Source organism: Engystomops pustulosus, chromosome 1 (assembly GCF_040894005.1).
Source record: "Engystomops pustulosus chromosome 1, aEngPut4.maternal, whole genome shotgun sequence".
NCBI classification, from domain to species: domain Eukaryota; kingdom Metazoa; phylum Chordata; class Amphibia; order Anura; family Leptodactylidae; genus Engystomops; species Engystomops pustulosus.
The window spans coordinates 10,944,308-10,969,350 of record NC_092411.1 but is presented as its reverse complement, the minus strand read 5'-3'; the positions used below and the strand labels follow the sequence as shown (position 1 = coordinate 10,969,350).

Sequence of the window (25,043 nt, the reverse complement as noted above, 5' to 3'; positions counted from 1 at the left end):
CCACAAGAATGTGTTGTGTTCAGTATTTAATGTCGTAAAGTAATAGAAATACCAGATTTGCCTCTCTTCCTGGATGGAGCGGACGTCTTGAATGTGGCGCTTCGGTACAATGGTGGAAATGTCTGAATTCTTGAATTTGTGACAAATATATCTTGGCTGATTTGTTGAGGTTCAGTTGGCTGAAGCATTGTACATAAATGTGTATGCAAAACTTGCAAATGTACAAATCGACACTCAAATATCATAGCAATTCTTTACTTATAGGCAGTTTTGGTGATTGCTCCACCCATGTGGGACAATGTAGATCATGGGAGCGGGTACATCTATCCCCATGTTTTGTAAGGACATGACTGCTCGCAACCTATGACTCCGTTTAAAGGCCACAGCACTGACTGAGATAACCGGATGTCTTGCATTGTTCTTAAAGGGATAGTTTTCTTTGTCCAGATGTGTCCCCATGAAACAACAATGAATGATCTCCCTTGTTTTTGCCCAATTGTATGAGATTATAACTCGTGCAGATGCATTTGGCTGTTGGTGTGTTCAGACTTGCATGTGATTAAGGTTCTAGAACAGACATGTACAGGGTCTCTACACTCAAGGGACATCCCACTTGTTTCTACACAGAAAAGCGAAGGTTTTGTTCTATTCAGTGACAGCAAGGCTGATTTGATAATTATTAGACTACTTTTTTAATAGCTTGGTAACACAGGCAGTCCCCGGTTTAAGTACAAGACATGTTCTTTAGGTTTGTACTTAAATTTAAATTTGTATGTAAGTCGGTAAATTTTTAGAACTGCAGCTGCAGACAAATTTTATTTTTGCCCCAGTGACAATTGGATTTTCCAAATTTTGTGCTGTAATGGGAACCAGGATAATCCATAAAACTTACTTACAGACGCCTTACAGCTGATCATTGCAGCCTAGGACTAGCATCCAGATAGGTCACAGTGGGAAGAGAGGTCGTCTGTAAGTCAGGTGTCCTTGAAGGGTGCATAATGGCCATTATGGGGGCCGTGATCTGGTCACGGCTCCTATAGACTTGTATGGCTCCCGGTGAAGGTGGGGTGTCACCGCAGCACCACAGAGCCTGGAGGCTGCGGGTTGGACTATGCAGGGTGGGAAGGGCGTCTACTTCACCGTGTAACAGCCTATGAAACTTCAGCACAGTGGGGCTCTTTATACCATCCCCCCACTAGAGCCCTTCTGTCTCATTAGCATAATTACAAAAGTTGATGTTAGAAGGAAGGAGACCATGGATAACAGATATAAGAAGATACCACAGTCCCGGTGCCTGGATCTATGAGTAATGTCCCTGGTTTATCAGGATGGATTGTGATGGGAGATTTCCTTTAATCAGCTGCCGGGGAGACCCAGTGTCTGTATACGTGGTGAATGCCTTTAAGACTCTTCATCTGTGCATATAGCTGAGGACTATTCCTCCAGTGTCGTAACCATCTCATTGTTCTTCTTGCTCCTTTATTAGAATCATGTACACGCTGTGTGTTAGTGGCTACGATCTCTTTCTGAGCCTTCAGCATTTTGTTCTGTATGAACAAAAGAAGTGACTACATTTCCAAGTGAATCATCTGCTTGGCTCGGCGAGATACTTCACTCCGCTGGATGCGGGACGCCGGTGCTCATACGGGTTACTCACAGCGATCTGTACCAGCAGCGCAGCCTCTACAGACATGGGCTCTTCCTCTGCTTTGTTAAATGATCAGATAGTGTGTGATGTGCTGTTTAAAGGGGTTTTCTCACGTAGGCAAGTCAGGCCCTATCCACGGGCTAGGACCTAACTTGCTGATCAGTGGGGGTCTCAGTGCTGAGACCCCCTCACATTGCAAAAACTAGGGTCAGGCCGTCTGCTCCATTAGTTTGAGGAGTGGAGAGGGGTCGGTCGGACCCCTCGTTTTCGCAATCTGTGGAGGTCTCCGCACTGGATTGGGAAAACCCCCCGCGCTACGATAGCACGAGACTTCGTCGATAGTACCCGCAGCCGCCATGTGAGCCGGCGATGCGCATGCCCTAATGCTCCTGAGGGCTCGGTGATGTCACCTACTCTCAGGAGCGAGGGATGGGGGGGGGCACACAACATTGCCTGTACTATTATGCTAATGCCCACGAGCTGTGACGGACAGGGAAACGCCCAGTGGGTTATTAGCAAAGATACGAATCTATAGTTATAACGAAACGGATGGGTTATATGTTTAACCAAAATATGTGCCTGCATCAGCTCGGCTCCACTTATGTGCAGGTCCGTTAGGTCAGAACGACAGTTTCCAAGTGGTAGGTTTCCCTTAACCCCTTAACGCCGCAGCCCTTTTTCGTTTTTGCGTTTTCATTTTTCACTCCCCACCTTCAAAAGTCTATAACTTTTTTTTATTTTTCCATTTACAGAGCTCTGTGCCGGCTTATTTTCTGTGTAACAAGTTACACTTCAAAATGGGCTTATTTAATATTCCATGGAATGTACTAGGAAGCGGGAAAAAAATTCCAAATGCAGTGAAAAACCGCATTTGTGCCATTTTCTTGTTGGCTTGGAATTTACGGATTTCGCTGCGCGCCCCAAATGACAGGTCTACTTTATTCTTTGAGTCGGTAGGATTGCGGGGATACCAAATTTGTATAGGTTTTATAATGTTTTCATACATTTAAAATAAATTTACATTTTGGGGGGATTTTGCCATTTTATAACTTTTTTTATACTTTGGTATACAGAGCTTTGGGAGGTGTCGTTTTTTGCGTCTTTTGATGGCGTTTACAATGTTATCATTTTTAGGACTGTACGACCTTTTGATCACTTTTTATAGAATTTTTAATTTTAAAAATATCATTTGGAGTGCACAGTGAAAGACGTAAACACAGAGCCCACAAGAAAGTGACACAATTGTTTTTTTTTTTTTTTTTTTTTTTTTTTTTTGCCAATTTCACCACATTTGGAATTTTTTCCAGCTTCTCAGTACACGGCACGAAAAATAAATAACGCCACTGAGAAGTAAAATTTGTTACCCGTAAAAATGAAAAAGTTAAACTTTTGAAGGTGGAGAGCGAAAAATGATCAAAAAAATGCTGCGTCCTTATGGGGTTAATCTTAAGCTCTTTTTTTTAAAGAAACAGAGGCTTTAATAACTATGCAAATAAATACCCGTGGAGCCTGGAGCCCCTCTGCCTCATTTGCATAATTTTAAAAACCTATTTTTGCTAAATCGAGAGAAAAAGAAGCTACAGAGCCGCAGATCCTGCCAGAGGGGGCACACACCAGTATGTCAGGTGCTTGGTTTACATTCCTTCATCCTGGTGGTAGATTTCCTTTAATAACAAGAAGTGAAACAGGTGCAAATATTCCTCTGCAGAAATGTCTGTCAGTGGAAAATCTGTGGGTTTTGCTGCAGGTTCCTTTGCTTTTAACCTCCGCATTACAAAAGTTGGAAACTGTGAGTGAAACCTGCGGCAATGAATGAGAAGTTGCTGCGTTCACATACTTTTAGGTTACCTGATGATCTACTGCTCGTGTCCATCTCAGTTTTTTCCGTATTTTTTGTAAGTTCAGAGATGTTTGAGAAGAAACTGGAGCATTCAAATGATTGTAGGGAGCCCCTTATTGCCCCTTATAGCATTTATTGTGGATAGAGTTAAGGGGATTCGTCTGGGCTCTTAACGCATCTTCCATACTGATTACCAATCCTCAGAGTTGGTCAATCAGTATGTGATTGATGGGAGTCCAATACATGACCCATTCCTAAAGAGAGCTCATCAGTATAAGTGTGTGTTTGCATTACCATCCCCGTGTTTTTCGGCACCACCTCATGCAATATAAACTTTCTCTTTTAAGGTCAAAGTTGAGTTGAACCTGCACCATTATGTCCTCCATATTGCCCTTCACACCGCCTGTTGTGAAGCGTCTCCTCGGATGGAAGAAGTCGGCGAGCGGCACCACAGGAGCGGGCGGCGGGGAGCAGAACGGCCAGGAGGAGAAGTGGTGTGAAAAGGCGGTGAAGAGCCTGGTAAAAAAGCTGAAAAAGACCGGACAACTGGACGAACTCGAGAAGGCGATCACAACTCAGAACTGCAATACAAAATGCGTCACAATCCCAAGGTATACGCTGCGATTTTACCATGCATCACCTTGCCTCTGTCATCTGGATGAGCGGGCCAACATTGCATCGTGTTTAACCCCTTTGGCAGAGTGTGGCTCAGACCACTTCTCCTAACTGTGTATTACATCACTAACCTTTCTCGTTGCAGATTTGACAGGGTCTTGTGCTTTTTTAGAGCTGTTTTGTTCTCTCTTAACTGTGGCCATTCATTTGATTGTCTTACGGTGTTCTCTAACGGATGGGAAATGTTTCTTTGGGATTGTGCTGTTTGTGCCCTAGACCGGTCTGTGATGATACCCGGAGGCTGTCCATTTATTAGGAACCAGCAGCGTCACTGTGTTACTCAATCCGGTGATGCCGCTGCTTCCTGGTGGGCTGCTTAGTGGGTCTTGCAACATAATGGCTGCGGTGTGTGTCCAGTGACTGTGTCCTAATATTTCATCTACTTTAGTATTTCTGTAAAATATGCTGTAGTTTATATAAATATCGGTATCTTTTCAAATGTATAAGGACCTGGGATGCTTCATATTCTTATGACAGTGTCTGAAGTTTGATAGTTTGTAGTATAAGCCAGTGGGAACACAAGCCATTGCCCCAGCACATAGTTTGCTGGACTGGACTCGGGCAGCCCAGGACATGTAGGAGGAGAGACACGAGGTGGATAGTGCTGGATTATCATTGGAGCTCGTTCTCCGAGCCTCGGTGTTCTTTCTCTTCAAGGGGACCTTGGAGGGAAGCTACACTGATAATACAAATTTTTTCTCCTTCTTTCAATGGTAATGACCTCCTCAGGATGCCAATATGATAAAGAGAAAGTTTACTGAGGTAATCACAATGTAGATGACCCTATCGGGGTCTAGTACTTAACCTGGTAGACTTAAAGGAAACCCACCCCTTTAAAATGCTAATTACAACCCACAAAACCTTGCACCAGCTCAGAGTGAGCTGATGCAGGAGCTTATCTTCACTATTTGCAGAAACCGCCATATTCCATTTAAAACTGTTTTATTCTTTATATTCCTTCGACGCACCAAGATATGTGCTTGGCGCACCATGCACGCGCCTTATTAGGTGACGTCACCAGCTCTCCAGCACCTCCTAATAAGGCGCACGAACGGTGAAGATGCTCCGGCATCAGCTCACCCTGAGCTGGTGCAAGGTATTTGTGGGTTATAATTGGCATTTTAAAGTGGTAGGTTTCCTTTAAATGCTGCAAAAACTAACGCATATATTGTATGTATTTCAGCAGCAATCTCCTCCCGTGTGTCCATGGTGCGTTATTAGATGAGATCCCGGGCGACTTTCTAATATGTTCTTGAACCTACTTATTTGCAGGAGATTACATGGCCATGTATAATAGTTGCCTATCCGAATTATGGGGAAACTGTATAGGTAGGATAGTTTCAGCATTTCCTTGATCCATTCTACAAAGTGGACACAGTGCAATGGAGAGATAGACGATGCTCTCTCCCTCTTGCCTCCTGTCCGATGTGGGTAGGTTGCCCTAAGAGGAAAGTTAGTCCCCCGCGGATGTCTGTTTCAGCTGAGTGAGATACGAGTTGACCTATTTTGATAACGGGTCATTCGTGAGTTTTGCTTTGGGGTTATTTCCTTGGTCAACACTTCAGTTTCATTTCAGAACTCCCGAAGCTGAATGCCTCCTGTTCACCCGGTGCCCCGGCCGCTCCTGCCCGTACACGGAGGAGCTTCGTTATTTTATAGGAGAGTTTATATCTGTCTTCCAATTTGTTCTGCTCGTTCACAGCAATCGGGGCATTTCACTTTTTGTCTCTTGTGATCGTTCTCTTGAACTTGGACAAAGAAGAGTTCTGTTTTGATCTCTTCCATGTCACTTCTAAATCGGCATTTAGTACCGAGGCTGACAAGATGCTGTATAAAGCTGTAAAATTTAGAATATTTTTACTATAATTAAAGGGGTTGTGAATAATTAAAGGGGTTGGCAACTAATAAGAAACTTTACCAGGAATTAAACCCAAACTGCGTTAGGTTGATTTGTAGCTCTTCAAGGTTGTTACCACTTGTGATTTTGGCATATAAATAGAGAAGGGAGATTTTGACCAGGATACTTCTGTATCCTGTACTATAGTGCGGGAGCTGCCACATGATGGACACTTTCTACTCTTTAGTTAGCATCTGGGAACGTTAAAGTACCGTACTTAAAGCCAATGTGTAATGTGTAAGATTTGCCACTTGGTAAATCCTCTGCATAAGTGAATGGGATTCTCTTTCTTCCACTATTTTCCGTATTGCTGCGGAATTCATCTGTATATTATTTCAATTACAGATCCGAGAGAGTAACAGCTAGAATTCTGCGCTCCCAACAGTGACAGAGGACAGTAAAACTGTGGTATAACTCCTTCACCTATGTATCATGTGTGCATTTATACACACTAGGGTGCAGGTACCTTCAGGATGTGTTTACACGGTGCTTGCAAACACCTAAAAGAATAAGTGGAGATTAGCGGACCCATTCTTTGAAGTGCGGAGGGCTCAGCGTAATCTTTGCGTTGAGTCATGGACCTTGGTGGGCTCCTGAGACTTGCTTGGTGTTGTATTTGGGATGTTTAGTGTATATATTTGTTTCATTGCTTACTTTAGGTCTATTGTAGTTCTGTAGGTTTATTGCATGATTTGTAGCGCAGGCCTCTACATTGTTCCAATATGGAATGTGACAAGAACGGAGAAATTCTTATAAGTAATTGATGTAACAGGTTACCGGAGCTTTCCCTAGGGTTGGGATACTGCATCCGTGTGGTATAGAATAGTTTTTGTTTCGTTGAACAGAGATGAAACCCACTAAATCTTTTACACTGATCACATTGTGAACATGGGCTGTTTGCTTTACTGGTCATAAAAAAAGTTTATTCACAGATCCAAGTGATAGAGAAAAGCGGCAAGCGCACACCAATATCCACCCACAGAAGTTCCTCTTCTCAGGAATAGTCCAGCATCATTACAAAGACTGAAAGGACACGGCTTCATTGTCATTATTACATCCAACCTACATATAAGATAATGTAACACAAAGCCTGCAGGTCCGTTCTGTGTACTGGTCCGACCCGGTTACTAAATTCGGCCACTAAACCAAGAATGGCGCTGTCTGCTTCCTGTCCCTTTCTGTTTTATCTACAGAGAACAGATGAGCTTTGGGGGGCTTTTTACCTATCTTGTCTCACATAAAATGCAATAACAAGTGATCATAAAAACATATCTAAACGAAAAGGGTACAACATGTCCCGCAAAAGAATGGAAAATGGCGTTGGAAAAAGTATAGATCCCCCCCCCCCCCCACCCTCATATTATGTTTTATCCAACAAAATTAGTAAAAAGTAAGCAAACCCTAATTTTTCCACCAACAACTGACTTTACGGCTTACCGATGCTCTGTGCAGCTTCGCTTTTTTTCTCTGCTCTTCCCTAACAGCCAGCAGTGATGTGTCCATGCTATGACGTAACCAGCGGCAACACCGCCATAGTGTGCGCCGGCCAGCTAGCGCATGGACCGGTCTCTGCCGGCTACTACAGCAGAGAGGAGAAAGAAGAGGAGCATGGGGACGCCGGAAGGTGAGTGTGTGAGTTTATTTTATTTTTTTTTCCGTTTATGAACAGAGGTGGGGTTTTTCAGCACAATTTTTTGGGCTTATACACGAGTATATACGATGTGTTACTTTGGGGTATACAAAAAGTCAAAAAATCTATAAAAAAAAAAAGATGTTTTTCTAAAACAAAAAGAGGTTCTTTTATTTGATGGTGAACAATGTAGCGGCAAGGACCACTTTTGACAAAGTGTAATCATCAAATCGGCGGTAATCATTTAGAAACCTATAGCACCCCCACAGGAGAAATGAAGAATTACACACTGTTAATTCACATCAATGGGTTATGTGCAGCTTCATGGTCTATTACACTGTTCAGGAGCAACCACCATCCCCCTAATTCCACAGCCTGGGAAGCTAGATCATGGAGGTGCTCTGGTAATGCCCCCCCCAGAGCTCTACTTTGTGGGAAGTCAATGTTACGGTGTCAGACAGATGTTCAGGCCGCTACTAGGAACCAATACTGCATGCGAATGAGGGGGGTCAAGGAAGGATTGCAGCGATTGTTTGGCTGACCACCAGTGTCTATTGTGAATGCGGGTCTGTAGCTGAAGATTAATCTAATCTGAGATTTATTACATGGTCTGGACAGGTGATTGATCATCAGATGAGTCTGATTTCACTTTTTCAATTGCATTTGGCTCGTCTCCGGTGAAGTGCAGCGTGTGTCGTCTGTCTCCTCGCGTGTCCTACGTTGTGTAATCACTTGTATTAAATTATCTCTGTTTGCTTTGCGGCCGCTCAAATATTTGATGAAACTACCAGAGGTCAGCTCCACTTCAGCGACGTAGAAGACGCGGAAAGTATTATAAAGTTCCAGGGCTGAGTTACATTATCACACTGTTTGGTCTTCTCCCGCTACCCATCCCCTAAACACGGCCTGGAAGCGCTGACCTCATAGGGGAGACGTCACGGTGAACTTTCCTCTGCTCCTCCAAGTACCAGCAGCTAGTGACTAAGCAGGCCAGGGGCATGGGTTGTCCAAAAAATGGAGGGCTAGTCGATCCTAAGGTTTGACAGGGAGCAGAATGTAAAGTAAAGAGCTGGTGCACGCGGCTGGCTGTATAGTGCCGGAGCCCGGAGCGTTTCAGCAGGGAACATGCACTTACTCTATGGAGAATCGCTTGTATCTGGGCAATGCTTCCGGGAGAGCCGAATCTCAACTACAGTTTTACTACATAGGTTTCAAGGCCCTAACAGTTTCTGCTGTATCGATGATCACTGTGTTGTCTCCTAAGCACATAGATCTATATGTGTAGGGTGCATTGTATTGATGTATGGATATAGATCTATATGTGTAGGGTGCAGTGTATTGATGTATGGATATAGATCTATATGTGTAGGGTGCAGTGTATTGATGTATGGATATAGATCTATATGTGTAGGGTGCAGTGTATTGATGTATGGATATAGATCTATGTGTAGGGTGCAGTGTATTGATGTATGGATATAGATCTATATGTGTAGGGTGCAGTGTATTGATGTATGGATATAGATCTATATGTGTAGGGTGCATTGTATTGATGTATGGATATAGATCTATATGTGTAGGGTGCATTGTATTGATGTATGGATATAGATCTATATGTGTAGGGTGCATTGTATTGATGTATGGATATAGATCTATATGTGTGGGGTGCAGTGCATTGATGTATGGATATAGATCTATATGTGTAGGGTGCAGTGTAATGATGTATGGATATAGATCTATATGTGTAGGGTGCAGTGTATTGATGTATGGACATAGTTCTATATGTATAGGGTTCAGAGTATTGATGTATGGATATAGATCTATATGTATAGGGTTCAGAGTATTGATGTATGGATATAGATCTATGTGTAGGGTGCAGTGTATTGATGTATGGATATAGATCTATATGTGTAGGGTGCAGTGTATTGATGTATGGATATAGATCTATATGTGTAGGGTGCATTGTATTGATGTATGGATATAGATCTATATGTGTAGGGTGCAGTGTATTGATGTATGGATATAGATCTATATGTGTAGGGTGCAGTGTATTGATGTATGGATATAGATCTATATGTGTAGGGTGCAGTGTATTGATGTATGGATATAGATCTATATGTGTAGGGTGCAGTGTATTGATGTATGGATATAGATCTATATGTGTAGGGTGCAGTGTATTGATGTATGGATATAGATCTATATGTGTAGGGTGCAGTGTATTGATGTATGGATATAGATCTATATGTGTAGGGTGCAGTGTACTGATGTATAGATATACAGCCATATGTGTAGGGTGCAGTGTATTGATGTATAGATGGAGCCATATGTGTAGGGTGCGGTGTATTGATGTATGGACTATAGGGATCTTCTCCCCTCACTGAATAGATGCTTGCAATCTCTAGGAAAGCCTCATCCCTAATCCACACCACTGGATATAGTTCAGAACGCTCAAAGAAGATTATACGGGAACTTGTGCTACGTCAGTCCCTGGCGTGGTCCCTTTAGATTAAAGGCTCTGACATCAGACTTGCACGTTTCAGGCTGACGCGCCTCTTACTCATAGCCTAATCTCTTCTAAAGGAGTAAACTACACGTGAAAGGACAAGCAGATTTCTCATCTGTAATAAAAATATCCTTAAAGGGAACCTAACACCCCGATTCTACCTATAAAGGTAGAAAGGGTGGTAGGTGGATGAATGGGACGTGAGGATAGCCCTTTTTGGGCTAATCCTTACGTCCCATCTATCTTTTAGAAAAGTTTATTGCTGGCATATGCAAATTAATTTATGTGGCTACTGGGGCGTGGAGTAGCCGGACATGAGGCTACTAGTCGCGGCTACTCCACGCCCCAGTAGCCACGTTACTCCGCCTACCATTTAATCTTCGGCGCGCAGCTCCTGGTAGCTGCGCGCCCTCGTCCAAGTCCGCCGGCATCTGCGGCCTACTGCGCTGGGGACGGGGGCGCGCAACTACGAGGAGCTGCGCGCCGAAGATTAAATGGTAGCTACTGGGGCGTGGAGAAGCCGCGACTAGTAGCCTCATGTCCGGCTACTCCACGCCCCAGTAGCCACATACATAAATTTGCATATGCCAGCAATAAACTTTTCTAAAAGATAGCCGGGAAGTGAGGATTAGCCTAAAAAGGGCTATCCTCACGTCCCATTCATCCACCTACCACCCCTTCTACCTTTTTATAGGTAGAATTGGGGTGGTAGGTTCCCTTTTAAAGAGATCCTGTCAGCAGCCATCCCACTAAACTAGCAGCCCCCTCAGGTCAGATGTTAAATGTCAATTTTCACGAGATGAGTCAAGTTTTAGTGGTAGCAAGAGGAGAGTCACTTCAGAGGCCCCTAATGTCTGTTCTATAGCACCTTTTAAATATGCACTTTGGAGGAGTTTTTATTCTTTTGGAGGATCTGAAAGGGGAGATCTTCATCTTTTAATATAAGTCATTTGACATGATTGGAGAAGGGTTATATTTTGCCTGAGTGGAGTGAAGCTTAGAGTCTGCAGGGGCAGGTCACTTCAGACGCTCCTAACTTCAGTTCTATAGTAGAAACTGGATCTTTATCTGCAGCTTACATTTCCAACAATGTCTTTGGCTGCTTGAATCTCTGGGTCTTTAAAAAAAAAAAAAAAGTTATAGTCGTGATCTGAAAGATGATGATTCTTAGCTGTAATTGGACACCTGCAGCATGTTTCTAGGTGCTATAGAACCAAAGATATAGGGGCTTCTGAAGAGACCCTAACCCTGCAACCATCTAAATTTGACTTGTCTTGTGAAAATGATGTGAGAATAGTCATATTTGCCTGACTTTGAGGGCAATTTCAGATAAGTGGGAATTCGAGAGAGGACATTTCATACCCCCCTGCCTCAGGGCTGCTAGTTTAGGTGGGTAAAACCGGGTGACAGGTTCCATTTAAAGGACATCAGGTCTCTGTAACTAATTCTGTCACTACTACCTGTTGGAGCAGCTCACAAGGATCCATCCCCGCCTTTATCTAGTCAGTTCATACATTAATCATTATGAAATCATATTTTCTAATGTAAATGAAGCTGTGCACATGGAGAAAGATGTCGCCTCTGTGTTGGTGTCTGTGATTTACCTGCTGACATGCTGTGCTCTGCTATACACATGTGAGAGACACAGACATCAGCTACACAAGTACCTGACATGTTCTTCTATACACATGTGTGAGAGACACAGACATCAGCTACACAAGTACCTGACATGTTCTTCTATACACATGTGTGAGACACAGACATCAGCTACACAAGTACCTGACATGTTCTTCTATACACATGTGTGAGAGACACAGACATCAGCTACACAAGTACCTGACATGTTCTTCTATACACATGTGTGAGAGACACAGACATCAGCTACACAAGTACCTGACATGTTCTGCTATACACATGCGAGAGACAGACATCAGCTACACAAGTACCTGACATGTCCTGCTATACACATGCGAGAGACAGACATCAGCTACACAAGTACCTGACATGTCCTGCTATACACATGCGAGAGACAGACATCAGCTACACAAGTACCTGACATGTTCTGCTATACACATGCCTGCATCCTGGAGCAGTTGTATCTCATACACACACGGGCTGCAGGGGGCGCCAGCACCAGGAAGCACACAGAGGAGCCAGCACTGGGGGTGTGGCTGTGCCTCCCACTCATGAATAAGCTGGACTCCTAAATATGCCAATGACTCATTGGACTTCTGGGGTCATTTGCATACAGCTTTAATACCTGATTGCTTAAGGTTACAGACACGTAGAGGAACAGTGTAGGGATAGGGGCAAAACTTTCCAATGGCAGTTTATGAAAATATATTTAGTTTTGGGGGTTACTTTGCCTGACAGGTTCTCTCTATGGATCTGTCCAGTGTATTGCACCTTTCTATGGGCATAAGTGTATAGGGTCTGGTTATTGGTGCTATTGCCTTTAAGTCCCTTGAGTTTGTGCCTGACAAAGGACAATATGTTCATGATGTTTGGAAGCTGTCAGGTCTTCTCCATTGTTTTTATGATTTTATTCTTTTTCATCTATTTCTGGTTTAAGCTGCAAAATCCGGCTTTAAAATGCAGTCTTGATGTCTTCAGAAAAATCACTTTGCAGTTGGGGTTCATGTTAGAAAAGGAAACTTTGTGCTATGTGCACGCTGGTTGGCCTCCTTCCCATAGGGTGCATCTGCCTGTGGTGACATGCGGAAGGAGACGGGTGCTCCAAAATGAGGCTCTCATCAGAAGATGGCAATGGCTGCAGAAAAGCCCAGAAACCGAGCCATGCTCTAACATCCCGAACCCGGATTATGCTTCGTCCTGTGACTGTAAATGATCAGTTATGATCACTATAACTTGATTATTGTCCGTGTTCTACAATGTCTGATAAGGTTGCATGTAACTGCAGTATAGCTTATCCAGTGCCACCTACTGCACAGCGTTACAATTGTCACAAACTCGTATTCTAGTGCTACAAGTGATACAGTTGCAGGATGGTCTTGTGGAAATATAGGGACATGTTGTTTCCCTTCCTACGATGGAGCAGCCGAGCAGATGCTGGTGTGAGCCTCACGTCCTATCTCACACATTGATAACCGCCAGTCGGCCTCTTCAGCATACGCTCAGGTTACTGTGATGCTAGGTATGACTATTCGTTTATCATAGATGTGGCATCGGTTTCTGGTTTATAGGGGCCCAACCTCATGGTATCTACCAATGCAGGGGCTGCTGTATTATGTTGCATTGTATCTCTGATTTTTACCCCATTAACCAAGCAGGAGAAAGGAGTATAATGTCCTTTGTAGAATTCCTTCTTCTTTTACTTGAAATCGCAAAACACCTCTAAAGTCTCGTGACAATGAGCAGAGGAGAGTCCGATTTTGGCCCGAGATGAATCAAGTTTAGAAGGTGCAGGGGAAGAGTCACTTCAAATGTTCTATAGCAGCTAGAAACATGCTTCAGGGGATGTATTAAAGGTGCGGATACAATCTTTCCTATTGCATAAGGCTTGTAGTTCTGTGAGTTAAAGAACTGGAGATACAAAGATAGAGACAAGAACTGGATCTTTATTTGCATTCGGAGAATGGTTGTTTGAGTAATTGACTACCCCCTGGATCCGGATAAAGACCTAGTTCTATATCTGCAGCTCTCGTTTCCTACTATAACTGCCTGTTTATGGTTCTGTACGTAAGAGAACCACAAGCTTTGATATGAAAGCAGGGATCCTAATCTTTAATATGACACCAGCAGGATGTTTCTAGGTGCTATAGAACTCTTCTCTCCTCATTGTCACACGACTGGAGATTTTTATTTTTTTTAATTATTATTATTTCACTTGCAGGAATTCTAGAAAGGACATTTCATCGCAGTTTTGTGGGGTAAAAACTGGTGGCGGGTTCCCTTTTTTAAGGCATATTTGAAGATGTACTGTTATCAGGAGGAAAACTTTGTTACCTTCCACTGTTACTTATACTTTGTATTCCCCTCCTCTGATATCTTCTGGACTCCCTCTCCACTTTACTACCTGAATCCATGGCTTGTGTGTGTCAGTCATTCTGGGGGGTCCGGGCAGTCAGTGGGGGTGGGTTACATCCTCCTCCTCCAAGCCGCATTGTGATCTCCATCCAGTCTCCGCTCCTGTATGTGTTCAGCTTTCCACATTGTCACAGCTTTTTACCTTCCGATCACTTCTTCCATTTAACCCCTTCCTTTACACTAACGATGCCATTCTGTTTTTTTGTTTTTTTTTTTTATTCTTTTTACGTATCTTTTATATGTGAAGGAAGTGTTCTGTACATTTTCTCCCATGTTTTGACCTTCATGGTATATCCAGTAACCATGCTTCCATTGTTCACATCAATTTTTTTTGTTTTTTTTTTGTTTTTTTTCAATTTATTGCACAGCACTTGCTCTGAAATTTGGGGACTGAGTACACCAAATACCATAGATCAGTGGGATACCACAGCCCTTTACAGCTTCTCTGAACAAACCAGGTGAATATTCTGCACTCTGTCGCATAGAGCTCTGGGAGGGGATGTTAGACGTTGTATCGCAGGATGACGCTTCTTCTGAAATCAGTTTATAATTACATTCTGGATGTTAAATTTTTTTCCTTTTTTTAATTTATTTAGTTTTTTTTTTTTGTTATCATTTTGATAGCTGGTGTTTTGACCAACGAAATCTGATTTTGGAGTGTACCTGGCGGTCGGAAGCGGCGGAAGTACCCTTGGGGGCGCGGAGGGTTTATCATGACATCACATTCCTGTGTGATGTCACGTTTCCCGCGCCGGCAGAGTCGTAATGGACTCCCTTTCCCGCCAGCGCTGAACCGCACGTACATTTCAAAGCCGTTGATGTCAGATTAGCTGACGGACCCCCCCAGCGTAGTCTTAGAGCTGCTGCTTCTTATGATCCATCTCTCCATGGTTCTTTTATCAGACATTCGGTATTGGTTGAGGAGCAGGAGAATTGACATTCAAGTTCCACGCTTCAAACAATACTAGATGATTTTCTCAGTTTTTATCTATTTTATTTTTGTCTCTCTTTATTTTGTTCATTTCATTGCCATTTACCATCTGCATTTGTGTATGTACATATGCAGTTAGTCTCCATGGTCTCATGTGCCAAATGCCAGCGTGGGAGGGGGGGGCTTTTATATGGGTCGGTCCACCATTGAGCATCACTTTACAGTGTCCAGATCCCCATAGACTGACTTTGGGATCTCTTGACTTCGTTTTTACATGTGCAGGATTGGCTCTGTGCACGTGTAAGGAACGGAGGAAGCTGCTGCCAAAGTCGTTTATAGGGGGTTTCCAAGTTAAAATATTATTTACCTTAAGGATAGGTTTTCTATATCAGATTGGTGGGTCTGACACCTGCAACCCAGTTGAGTTTAGGCGCTGCAACTTGGCTCCTATTCACATGACTAGGGCTGATCTGCAGTAACCTGGTCTGACCACTAGAGAGCACTGTCTGCTTCTTTTTCTGTTCTCTGGATATTGACAAGTGAGAACATCTGATAAATATTGGGGTGATGTGCATTAGGCCCCCACCAATCTGATAATGAGATCCTATGCTATAGGTATGTTTTTGATTTTTAGCCCTTTTATTATACAGTCCACACCTGATGACACCAGACATATCCCAGTGACTGTAATAGTCCATAGGGTTTCACCCAGACTGATGTCTGCTGTCATTTTTGGCCCAATCTGCCACAAGGGCTCCTAAAAGATGCAAAGCAAAGGTAAAACCAAATTTAAAGCCTACACATGCAAAAAAAAAAACAAGTTTTATCTTCCCAATTTACAACCCATGTAATACTCCGGAGCTGCACTCACTATTCTGCTGAGTAAAGAGAACGCTCAGTGCAGAAGTTCTGTACAAGGAATGAAGGGAGATTTCAGCTCTGCAGCACGGGGGTATAACGCAGGGGGGGGGGATGGGGGGAAGGGGGATTACCCAACTCAGTTTTATTTGTTGTGTAAAATGATGTTCATTGGTGGACGGGGCTATAAATCAGGTGTAATGTATGTATTCTATAGACTGCTTTTATTTCTGCTTCTTGCGGCTGATCTGCTTTTTATACCAGTTGGGTTTGTCCTATGTGTAGTTTATAGGTCAGTGTAGAGCAGATAGGGGGCGCTATAGGTCCAGGACAGTTCTGCTGTGCAATATGCCGCCTCCTGTATACATTAGGTTACATGTCCGGTGTGTGGCTTTTGCATATGTTTTTGCTCTGTTTCTTCCAGCGCTGCCGTCTTTGTGTTTTGCATGATGATCTAGCATCTGTTTTGCCGCAGCTTCTCTCTCTCCGCTGCTACAGTCTCTGGAGTGAACCTTCAATTTTTTTTTTTTTAATTTTGTTGTTTCTCTGCCTTTCCAACTAAATAGTCTTTTTGCCAGGTGTATGTGCTATGTGTAAGTGGCGGGTACTTGCATCCTCGGCCCTGTGCCTCCTCGGTGAATGCTGATCTAGCTCCTGCTTTCTTTGTGCACTCTCTTTCCTCTTTCTCATCTTCTCCTCTCGCTTCAGTGTTTGCACATGTCATGTGATTGTAACATTTTTAAAACTTTTATATTTTTCCCCCCTCTCCCCCCCCCACCCCTTAATATTCAACCTTCCTCTGTCCAGGTCTCTAGACGGCCGCCTTCAAGTGTCGCACCGCAAGGGGTTACCGCACGTTATTTACTGTCGTCTCTGGCGCTGGCCGGACCTTCATAGTCACCACGAGCTGAAGGCCATTGAAAATTGTGAATATGCTTTTAACCTTAAGAAAGATGAAGTCTGTGTCAACCCTTATCACTATCAGAGGGTGGAGACACCAGGTAAGTACTTGTGACCCATATTGGGATCCATAACCCATAATCTACAAATGATGGATACAAACTGCATCAAATTATAATGCATTCTATTCTGCATTCTAGTAGTGCGTCTCCCCCTCCCCATGACACTGAATGCAGTTCTATTCCAAACCGAGAGGACACGGGTTCACACTGTTATGGTTTTGGGACAGTTGACTGGGTTTCACATCACTCTGAAAAGAGTGTGATGGTGATCCATCCGCCGGGCCCCTCTACTCATTCTCTGAAAGCTCTGTGCATGGCCAAGCGCTATGCTACTTCCCTCAGTCTATGGCCCTATTCACACAGCAGTAATTGTAGCCATTATCTTGCCTCACAAATTTCAGCCAGATCACAGCCCCCATAGAGGTTTGGGTGACCCCCTTAGTGCACCCGGTTAAGTGCTACACCCAGGTTTCCGGCTCTGGGGAGCTCATATTGTCTACATGAGGCTTTACAGTTTATTTCGGGTTCAGGCCCAGAAATCAGGAACTTGATTGTGTGAAGCCGTCCCAACGCAAATACATTTTGGTAAATTTTGTAAATGTGTCCTGATACACTGTAACAAAATGTTGTTCCTCCTGTAGTGTTACCGCCTGTGCTGGTGCCGCGACATACGGAGATATTAACAGAACTTCCTCCGCTCGACGACTACACGCATTCCATTCCGGAGAACACTAACTTTCCAGCAGGAATCGAGCCCCAGAGCAACTATATACCTGGTGAGTGTGTGACTAAGCCGCTCACCTCTCCAATATGAAATATTATAAACTCCCATTCACAAAATGATCCAACAGTGCTGCCCCTCCCCGAATCATCTTCCTGATCTCTTACGTTCTGTCCGTGTTTCCATACTACAAACCTCTCCTCCTGTGCCGCATTTTTTTTTTTTTTTTTAAGCTGCACCAGATCCCTGGAAGGCGCTACACTCGTCTCATAAGTCCTAATTACTCAATTTTTACCATACAGGGTTTTTTTCACTTTCCTTATTATTTCAAAGATTTTTTTCAAACTTTTGTAATGTGTAGATCATAAATACTGAAACTTTTCTTATTGAATCATTCCTAAATAGTTTTGAATGATAGTTAATAACTCTTTGTGTTTTCCACAGAAACTCCACCTCCGGGATACATTAGTGAAGATGGCGAGACTAGCGATCAGCAACTTAACCAAAGCATGGACACAGGTACCCAAACCCTCCGTGTTATCTGTATAATAGACTTGGGTTTATGGCATATGTATCCGGACCCCCAGTGTTATCTGTATAGATGTGTAGGGTTATGGCACAGGTACCCAGACCCCCAGTGTTGTGTGTATAGATGTAAGGTTATGGTACAGGTACATAGACCCTCAGTGTTATCTGTATAATAGACTTGGGGTTATGGCACAGGTACCCAGACCCCCAGTGTTGTGTGTATAGATGTAAGGTTATGGTACAGGTACATAGACCCTCAGTGTTATCTGTATAATAGACTTGGGGTTATGGCACAGGTATCCAGACCCCCAGTGTTATCTGTATGGATGTAGGGTTATGGCACAGGTACCAAGACCCCCAGTGTTATCTGTATAGATGTAGGGTTATGGTACCGGTACCTAGACCCTCGGTGTGATCTGTATAGATGTAGGGTTATGGCACAGGTACACAGACTCTTGGTATGATTGGTATAGATGTGGGGTTATGGCACAGGTACCCTGACCCTCAGTGTTGTCTGTATAGATATAGGGTTATGGCACAGGTACCTGGACTCCCAGTGTTCTCAGTATAGACATAGGGTTATATATGCAGGTAGCTGGACCCACAGTGGGATATATAGATGTGTATTAGAGCGCTGCTGTTTGGATCGGGGCTTCTGTTGTACACCACACTTTGTGATTGCTTTGCTGTAATGTCAGTGGGGTAAAAGTCACAACTTCATGGCAGAGGGTGTTCTGCCTCCCCTGACAAGTTGTGTTAGGATGAAGGAGTTATATATGGGACTTGGTTACTCCAGTTTATTGAACTGTGTGGAACAAGCGTCAGTCAATTAACATATAATGTATCGCCCCAAACAATGAACCTGAACTACATTATGTAACCAGTGATATTATGTTTCCTTCTCTATTCCAGGCTCTCCAGCCGAACTCTCTCCTAGTACACTTTCTCCAGTCAATCATAACCTGGGTAAGTATATGATATGTCACATTATAATCCTACCATAGATCATCACCTTTACACTCGCTTTGTTCTGTATGAAAGCTGTGTGTGGGTAAGGCTCTGTTCACATGACATTGCAGGTTTCCATTGAAAATGGAAGGTTCAGATCCATGACTGGGTCAAAGGCTTAGATAGTCTATACGTTATGCAGTGACCCGTGGTGTGTTACATACACAGTGCATTATAATTAGAATACAAATACAAATTTGCCTAAAGAGTTAATAGTCAGGGGGCTGCACTGGGAAGAAGTAACCAGTGCATATCCTTAATATATCGGACACCTAAATCACTGCACAGGTCATAGCTGTATGGTGTTCAGTTGCTCGGTGCAGCAGGGGAGGGGCTGTGATTGCTGGTGTACTTGTTTCAATTTTGATTGCTCCGATTTTTATTTTTCCAGATCTACAACCCGTCACTTACTCTGAGCCGGCTTTCTGGTGCTCCATAGCTTACTACGAGCTCAACCAGCGGGTGGGGGAAACCTTTCACGCATCGCAGCCTTCTCTCACAGTGGACGGCTTCACAGATCCTTCAAATTCTGAGAGATTCTGTTTAGGGTTACTGTCCAATGTGAACCGGAACGCCACAGTGGAAATGACCCGGCGCCATATAGGTAATGGGGGTCAATCGCCGTCAAAATGTTTTAATTTATTTTTTGGTGTTTTTGATCCTCCGTATAAACACAATATCCTCTGCTCTTGCAGGAAGAGGAGTGCGGTTGTATTACATTGGGGGAGAAGTATTTGCAGAGTGCCTAAGTGATAGTGCTATATTTGTCCAGAGTCCTAATTGTAACCAGCGGTATGGTTGGCATCCAGCTACAGTGTGTAAGATCCCACCAGGTAAGTCCTGCTCCACCATATGGTGTGAATCAGATGATTGGTGGGGGTGTCGGCTGTTGCACCCCCCACCAAATTACTATTTCTGACCTTGGGTATATAGTAGTTTAAGCCTAGAGACCCCCACTAAGGCCAAAGCTTTACCAAAGTATAAAAATGGAGCAATGGTGTGAGGGCCCCTGCTGCGGACAGGAGAGGAGGAGGTATAATGGCTTTATCTTTACTTTGATTCACCTTTTCACCCTTATCCTGTTCCTTGTCGTCTTATAGGATGTAACCTGAAGATTTTCAATAACCAAGAATTTGCTGCCCTCCTTGCCCAGTCTGTGAACCAGGGCTTCGAAGCAGTTTACCAGTTAACCAGAATGTGCACCATCAGAATGAGCTTTGTAAAAGGCTGGGGTGCCGAGTACAGGTGGGTGCAGGGCTGTGAATTTGCTGTTATGGTATCTCTCTACACATTACATGATGGTCTTAAAGGGGTTTTCCCATGAATAGGGCCTAACTTGCTGATCAGTGGGGGTCACGATGATGATACCCCCACAGATCACATGAACGAGGTTTCCCAGGTCCCTCCGTCGGACCCCTCGTCGCTCCCCGAGATGAATGGAGCGGACGGCTGTGCATGACCGTTCTGCTCCATTCATCTCTATGGAGCTGACGGAGATTGGCGAGTCTCCAGAAACCCTCCTTACTGAGTCAGTGATGTGGACCCCCAAGGATCAAGATAATGAGGGTCTGTTGCACGCCTAAAGAATGGAGCAGCCAGTTGCACATTTTCCCTGCCACTTCATTTACTGTCTATGGAACTGACTGAGATATCTGAGCTCCAATCTCTGCTATCTCTATCGGATCCAAAGACCTCTTCAACTGGCCGTGCCATTCTTTTTGGTTGCAACAGGTACAGGAGTTCTTGTGATCCATGGGGGACTCCCCACTGAGACTCCCACCGATCAGCAAGTGAGCCGTGCACCTGTGTGGCATCACATGACCAGTGACATAACGAGCCGTGCACCTGTGTGACATCACATGACCAGTGACATAACGAGCCGTGCACCTGTGTGACATTCCATGACCCTGGAACTAATGAGAAAATAGAAGGGAAAATTGTATATATTTTCGTGACACTATCAATTATTTTCTGCAATGAACAAACCCTACTCCTGTCTTTTGGGCTGCTTATGCTATGTAGTTACAGGATGCACGTGTTCTGGATAGGAGGCAGTGCCATGTCCTTACCCTCTGGTTTTGTTACCCCCTGCAGGCGGCAGACGGTCACAAGCACTCCCTGTTGGATTGAGCTTCACCTGAATGGACCTTTGCAATGGTTGGACAAAGTGTTGACTCAGATGGGATCTCCTTCAGTCCGTTGTTCAAGCATGTCCTAATGGGGGACCCCCTCTTATTATTTTTTTTAATTCAACCCCCCTCCCCCATATCCCCCATTCTATATTTTCTCCCCATACAACCTATGGGTTTTAACCCCTCGAAGTCCAAACAGACTTTACAACACAGCTCGTCTGTCATAGTATTTGTGTATTGGTCGCCCCCGCCATGAACTGTTTACAATCGTACAATACCAAGAAGCAGCACTTGAGGTCCCATCAGCTCCGAGAAGCACCTTGTATTTCGCCCCTTTTTAGAAGAAAGGTCGGTGTGAAGTCACTCCTTTACCGGGAAGCGATGTAATTTTTTTTTTAAGAAGGACACGTAACGCGATGTCTGGGCCTATAACGCAAGTGTCCAAACGGTTTACCAATGAGTCGCCCCCTTTGTCATGTATCAGTTGTTTTTTTTTTTTTTGTTTTTTCTTTTAGATCCCAGGTAGTTTTGTCTGCTTTCTTATTTTAGTCGTTTCCGGGAAAAATTACAAAACTTTGACTTTATTTCTTTCACCCCCCCCCCCCATATTATTATATTATATTCTCCTTTAGCTTATCTGTATTTTTCTTTTTTTTATAAGTCATGTTTCATCCGCCTGCTCCAATCTTTTCCGCAGCTTCGGAAAAACGATCAGCGACTACTTATGGAAAAGTTTTAACAACTTTTTGGTTTTTTTCTTTTTTCTCCCCTCCCGGTTTTATTTGCAGCGAAAAACCTGATTCAGATGGTGAAAAATAAAGAAAGGTTTAATTTTTGTTTTATTTTTAAAGTGCATGTTATTTTTGAAGAGTAAAAAAAAAAAACCCCATTGGACACTACAATTTGCACCCGATATAAATTTTTTTTTTTTTTTAAAGGATTATGTTACGGACGTGCAAGGTTAGGGACGGGTGGGGGGGTGTGGGGGTCAAAGGTTGTGTAGTAAAAGGGTACTCAGAATTAAGTGTACATCTTCTTCTATCATACAGTACTTGTTCTGTAGCAGCGGTCTGCCAGCCTCGGACTTGCCTTTCTTCTCTGTCCTCCTCTCGCTATCGCTATGGACTGTATCGGTGGCACTAGTGTGAGTATCTCTAGTCGGATCAGAACAAACTAGAGGTCAGCGTCAATCAGGCTTTTATCATTAGGCCCAATTGTGGCTTACAGATCGGCCCCCGTAGGTCACAAGATGTGGGGGTCCTGTCTATAAATCACAAAGCGGACGCCTGCCCAGAACCCCCTGCGTCCAGATACAGGACTTCTGATGAGACGCCCCCACCCCCCTTCCCCTTTATGGAGTCATCAGGACCTGAGCACCCCCCCCCCCTTCCTCTTATGCTGTTCTGCATCTATTGCAGACCCAAAAGAACCCAAAACCAAATAAAAAAACAAATCACACCGATGTTACAAAAGCCAAACCATTGAACCCGTAAACTGGCAAAGCATTTATAACATTTTGTGAACTAGTTTTACCAGTAGATTCGGTGTATTGGTAGAACTCGTGAACTTTTGACGTAAGCTTTGTGCGTGTTGCATTTGCCGAGTATGTGAATACACTAATAAAAAGGATCAATTCTCACACGGTGGTGGTGGTGATTGCTACGTACTGCTAATGTCTGCACTGGTTAATATATATTTATATATTTCTGCCTTCTAAAGGAAGCAACTGGTCTAGTATGCTGCTGCTTGTGGAAGAAGCAGACATATTTTCCTGGAAAGCACCTTTACTATTGTAATGGCCATATAGTATGAGGCTTTCTAAGATGAGACTATTACTGCATAAAATACGGGGAAAATGATTGACTTTTGTATAAGCCTAGGGGGGAAAATGCGGTGGTCACAGCCTTCAGTTCGCCTCCCCCGTTAACAATACGCCCCCGGAGTGATACGCCCCGTGCAGCAGCCGCCTCCCCCCAGCAGTGATATGTCCCGTGCAGCAGCCGCCTCCCCCCAGCAGTGATACGCCCCGTGCAGCAGCCGCCTCCCCCCAGCAGTGATACGCCCCGTGCAGCAGCCGCCTGCCCCCAGCAGTGATACGCCCCGTGCAGCAGCCGCCTGCCCCCCCGCAGTGATACCCCCACGTGCAGCAGCCACCTGCCCCCAGCAGTGATACGCCCCGTGCAGCAGCCGCCTGCCCCCCAGCAGTGATACCCCCACGTGCAGCAGCCGCCTGCCCCCCAGCAGTGATACCCCCACGTGCAGCAGCCGCCTGCCCCCCCGCAGTGATACCCCCACGTGCAGCAGCCGCCTGCCCCCCAGCAGTGATACCCCCACGTGCAGCAGCCGCCTGCCCCCCAGCAGTGATACCCCCACGTGCAGCAGCCGCCTGCCCCCCAGCAGTGATACCCCCACGTGCAGCAGCCGCCTGCCCCCCAGCAGTGATACCCCCACGTGCAGCAGCCGCCTGCCCCCCAGCGGTGATACCCCCACGTGCAGCAGCCGCCTGCCCCCCAGCGGTGATACCCCCACGTGCAGCAGCCGCCTGCCCCCCAGCGGTGATACCCCCACGTGCAGCAGCCGCCTGCCCCCCAGCGGTGATACCCCCACGTGCAGCAGCCGCCTGCCCCCCAGCGGTGATACCCCCACGTGCAGCAGCCGCCTGCCCCCCAGCGGTGATACCCCCACGTGCAGCAGCCGCCTGCCCCCCAGCGGTGATACCCCCACGTGCAGCAGCCGCCTGCCCCCCAGCGGTGATACCCCCACGTGCAGCAGCCGCCTGCCCCCCAGCGGTGATACCCCCACGTGCAGCAGCCGCCTGCCCCCCAGCGGTGATACCCCCACGTGCAGCAGCCGCCTGCCCCCCAGCGGTGATACCCCCACGTGCAGCAGCCGCCTGCCCCCCAGCGCTGATACCCCCACGTGCAGCAGCCGCCTGCCCCCCAGCGGTGATACCCCCACGTGCAGCAGCCGCCTGCCCCCCAGCGGTGATACCCCCACGTGCAGCAGCCGCCTGCCCCCCAGCGGTGATACCCCCACGTGCAGCAGCCGCCTGCCCCCCCCCCCCCTTCACTCTCTTCTTGAAATGTAAAGTGGGCAGAGACGCGTCCATGTGCTCTGTGCCCACACCATGAAGCCATCAGTGGGACACAGCTGCAGCATAGTTTGGGTGCGTGGACGCTCCTCTGCCCACTTTATATGGGAAGAGGAGCCGCAGGGAGCATCAGAGGTAAGTTTACTTTTTATATACCAAAAGCCACAAAAAGAACAGAGGCATGAAAAATAGATCAAGCAAATAATATCTTTATTAATAGAAAAATACCCCTGAGGAAGCTATACACGTGGGGCATCTATCCCCAGCACCCCGCTCTCATGGCCTGAGCATTAAGGTATACAACTTTCTTATTTGTACATGGTTTTGTGCTGATTCTTGAATTGTGTGTCCATCCATTATTGTGTCTCACCCCTCTTTTTGTCGTTATTTTGCATTTGTATGGACTTGTCAAAAGATTTGATTGGCTCACCATTTATAATATTCATTTTTGTACATGGTTGTATATTATATTGTGGCCAGTAGGGGGAGCTGGAGTTCCGGGAACAATGCGCATTATCATGTGTCCAGCACTTTCCCGAGGATGTCATTCATTTGTGACTTGGTTCACAATTTTT

At 45.0% G+C, this 25,043-nt stretch overlaps 1 protein-coding gene across 2 annotated transcripts in view; it reads left to right on the top strand.

The window, feature by feature from the left end:
• Positions 1-23,016, top strand: part of SMAD2 (SMAD family member 2) — a 38,230-nt gene extending 15,214 nt beyond the window's left edge. Inside the window, exons 2-11 of one of the 2 annotated variants that reach the window (XM_072133078.1) lie at positions 3,836-4,099; positions 14,606-14,695; positions 16,834-17,027; positions 17,630-17,764; positions 18,154-18,228; positions 19,150-19,203; positions 19,637-19,849; positions 19,941-20,078; positions 20,346-20,490; positions 21,340-23,016. In XM_072133078.1, the coding sequence (XP_071989179.1) occupies positions 3,864-4,099; positions 14,606-14,695; positions 16,834-17,027; positions 17,630-17,764; positions 18,154-18,228; positions 19,150-19,203; positions 19,637-19,849; positions 19,941-20,078; positions 20,346-20,490; positions 21,340-21,463 (1,404 nt within the window). In that variant the 5' untranslated portion in view covers positions 3,836-3,863 and the 3' untranslated portion in view covers positions 21,464-23,016. The remainder of the gene's footprint in view (positions 1-3,835; positions 4,100-14,605; positions 14,696-16,833; positions 17,028-17,629; positions 17,765-18,153; positions 18,229-19,149; positions 19,204-19,636; positions 19,850-19,940; positions 20,079-20,345; positions 20,491-21,339) is intronic. The other variant, XM_072133084.1, reaches the window with a different exon arrangement.
• Positions 23,017-25,043: the final 2,027 nt, after the last annotated feature.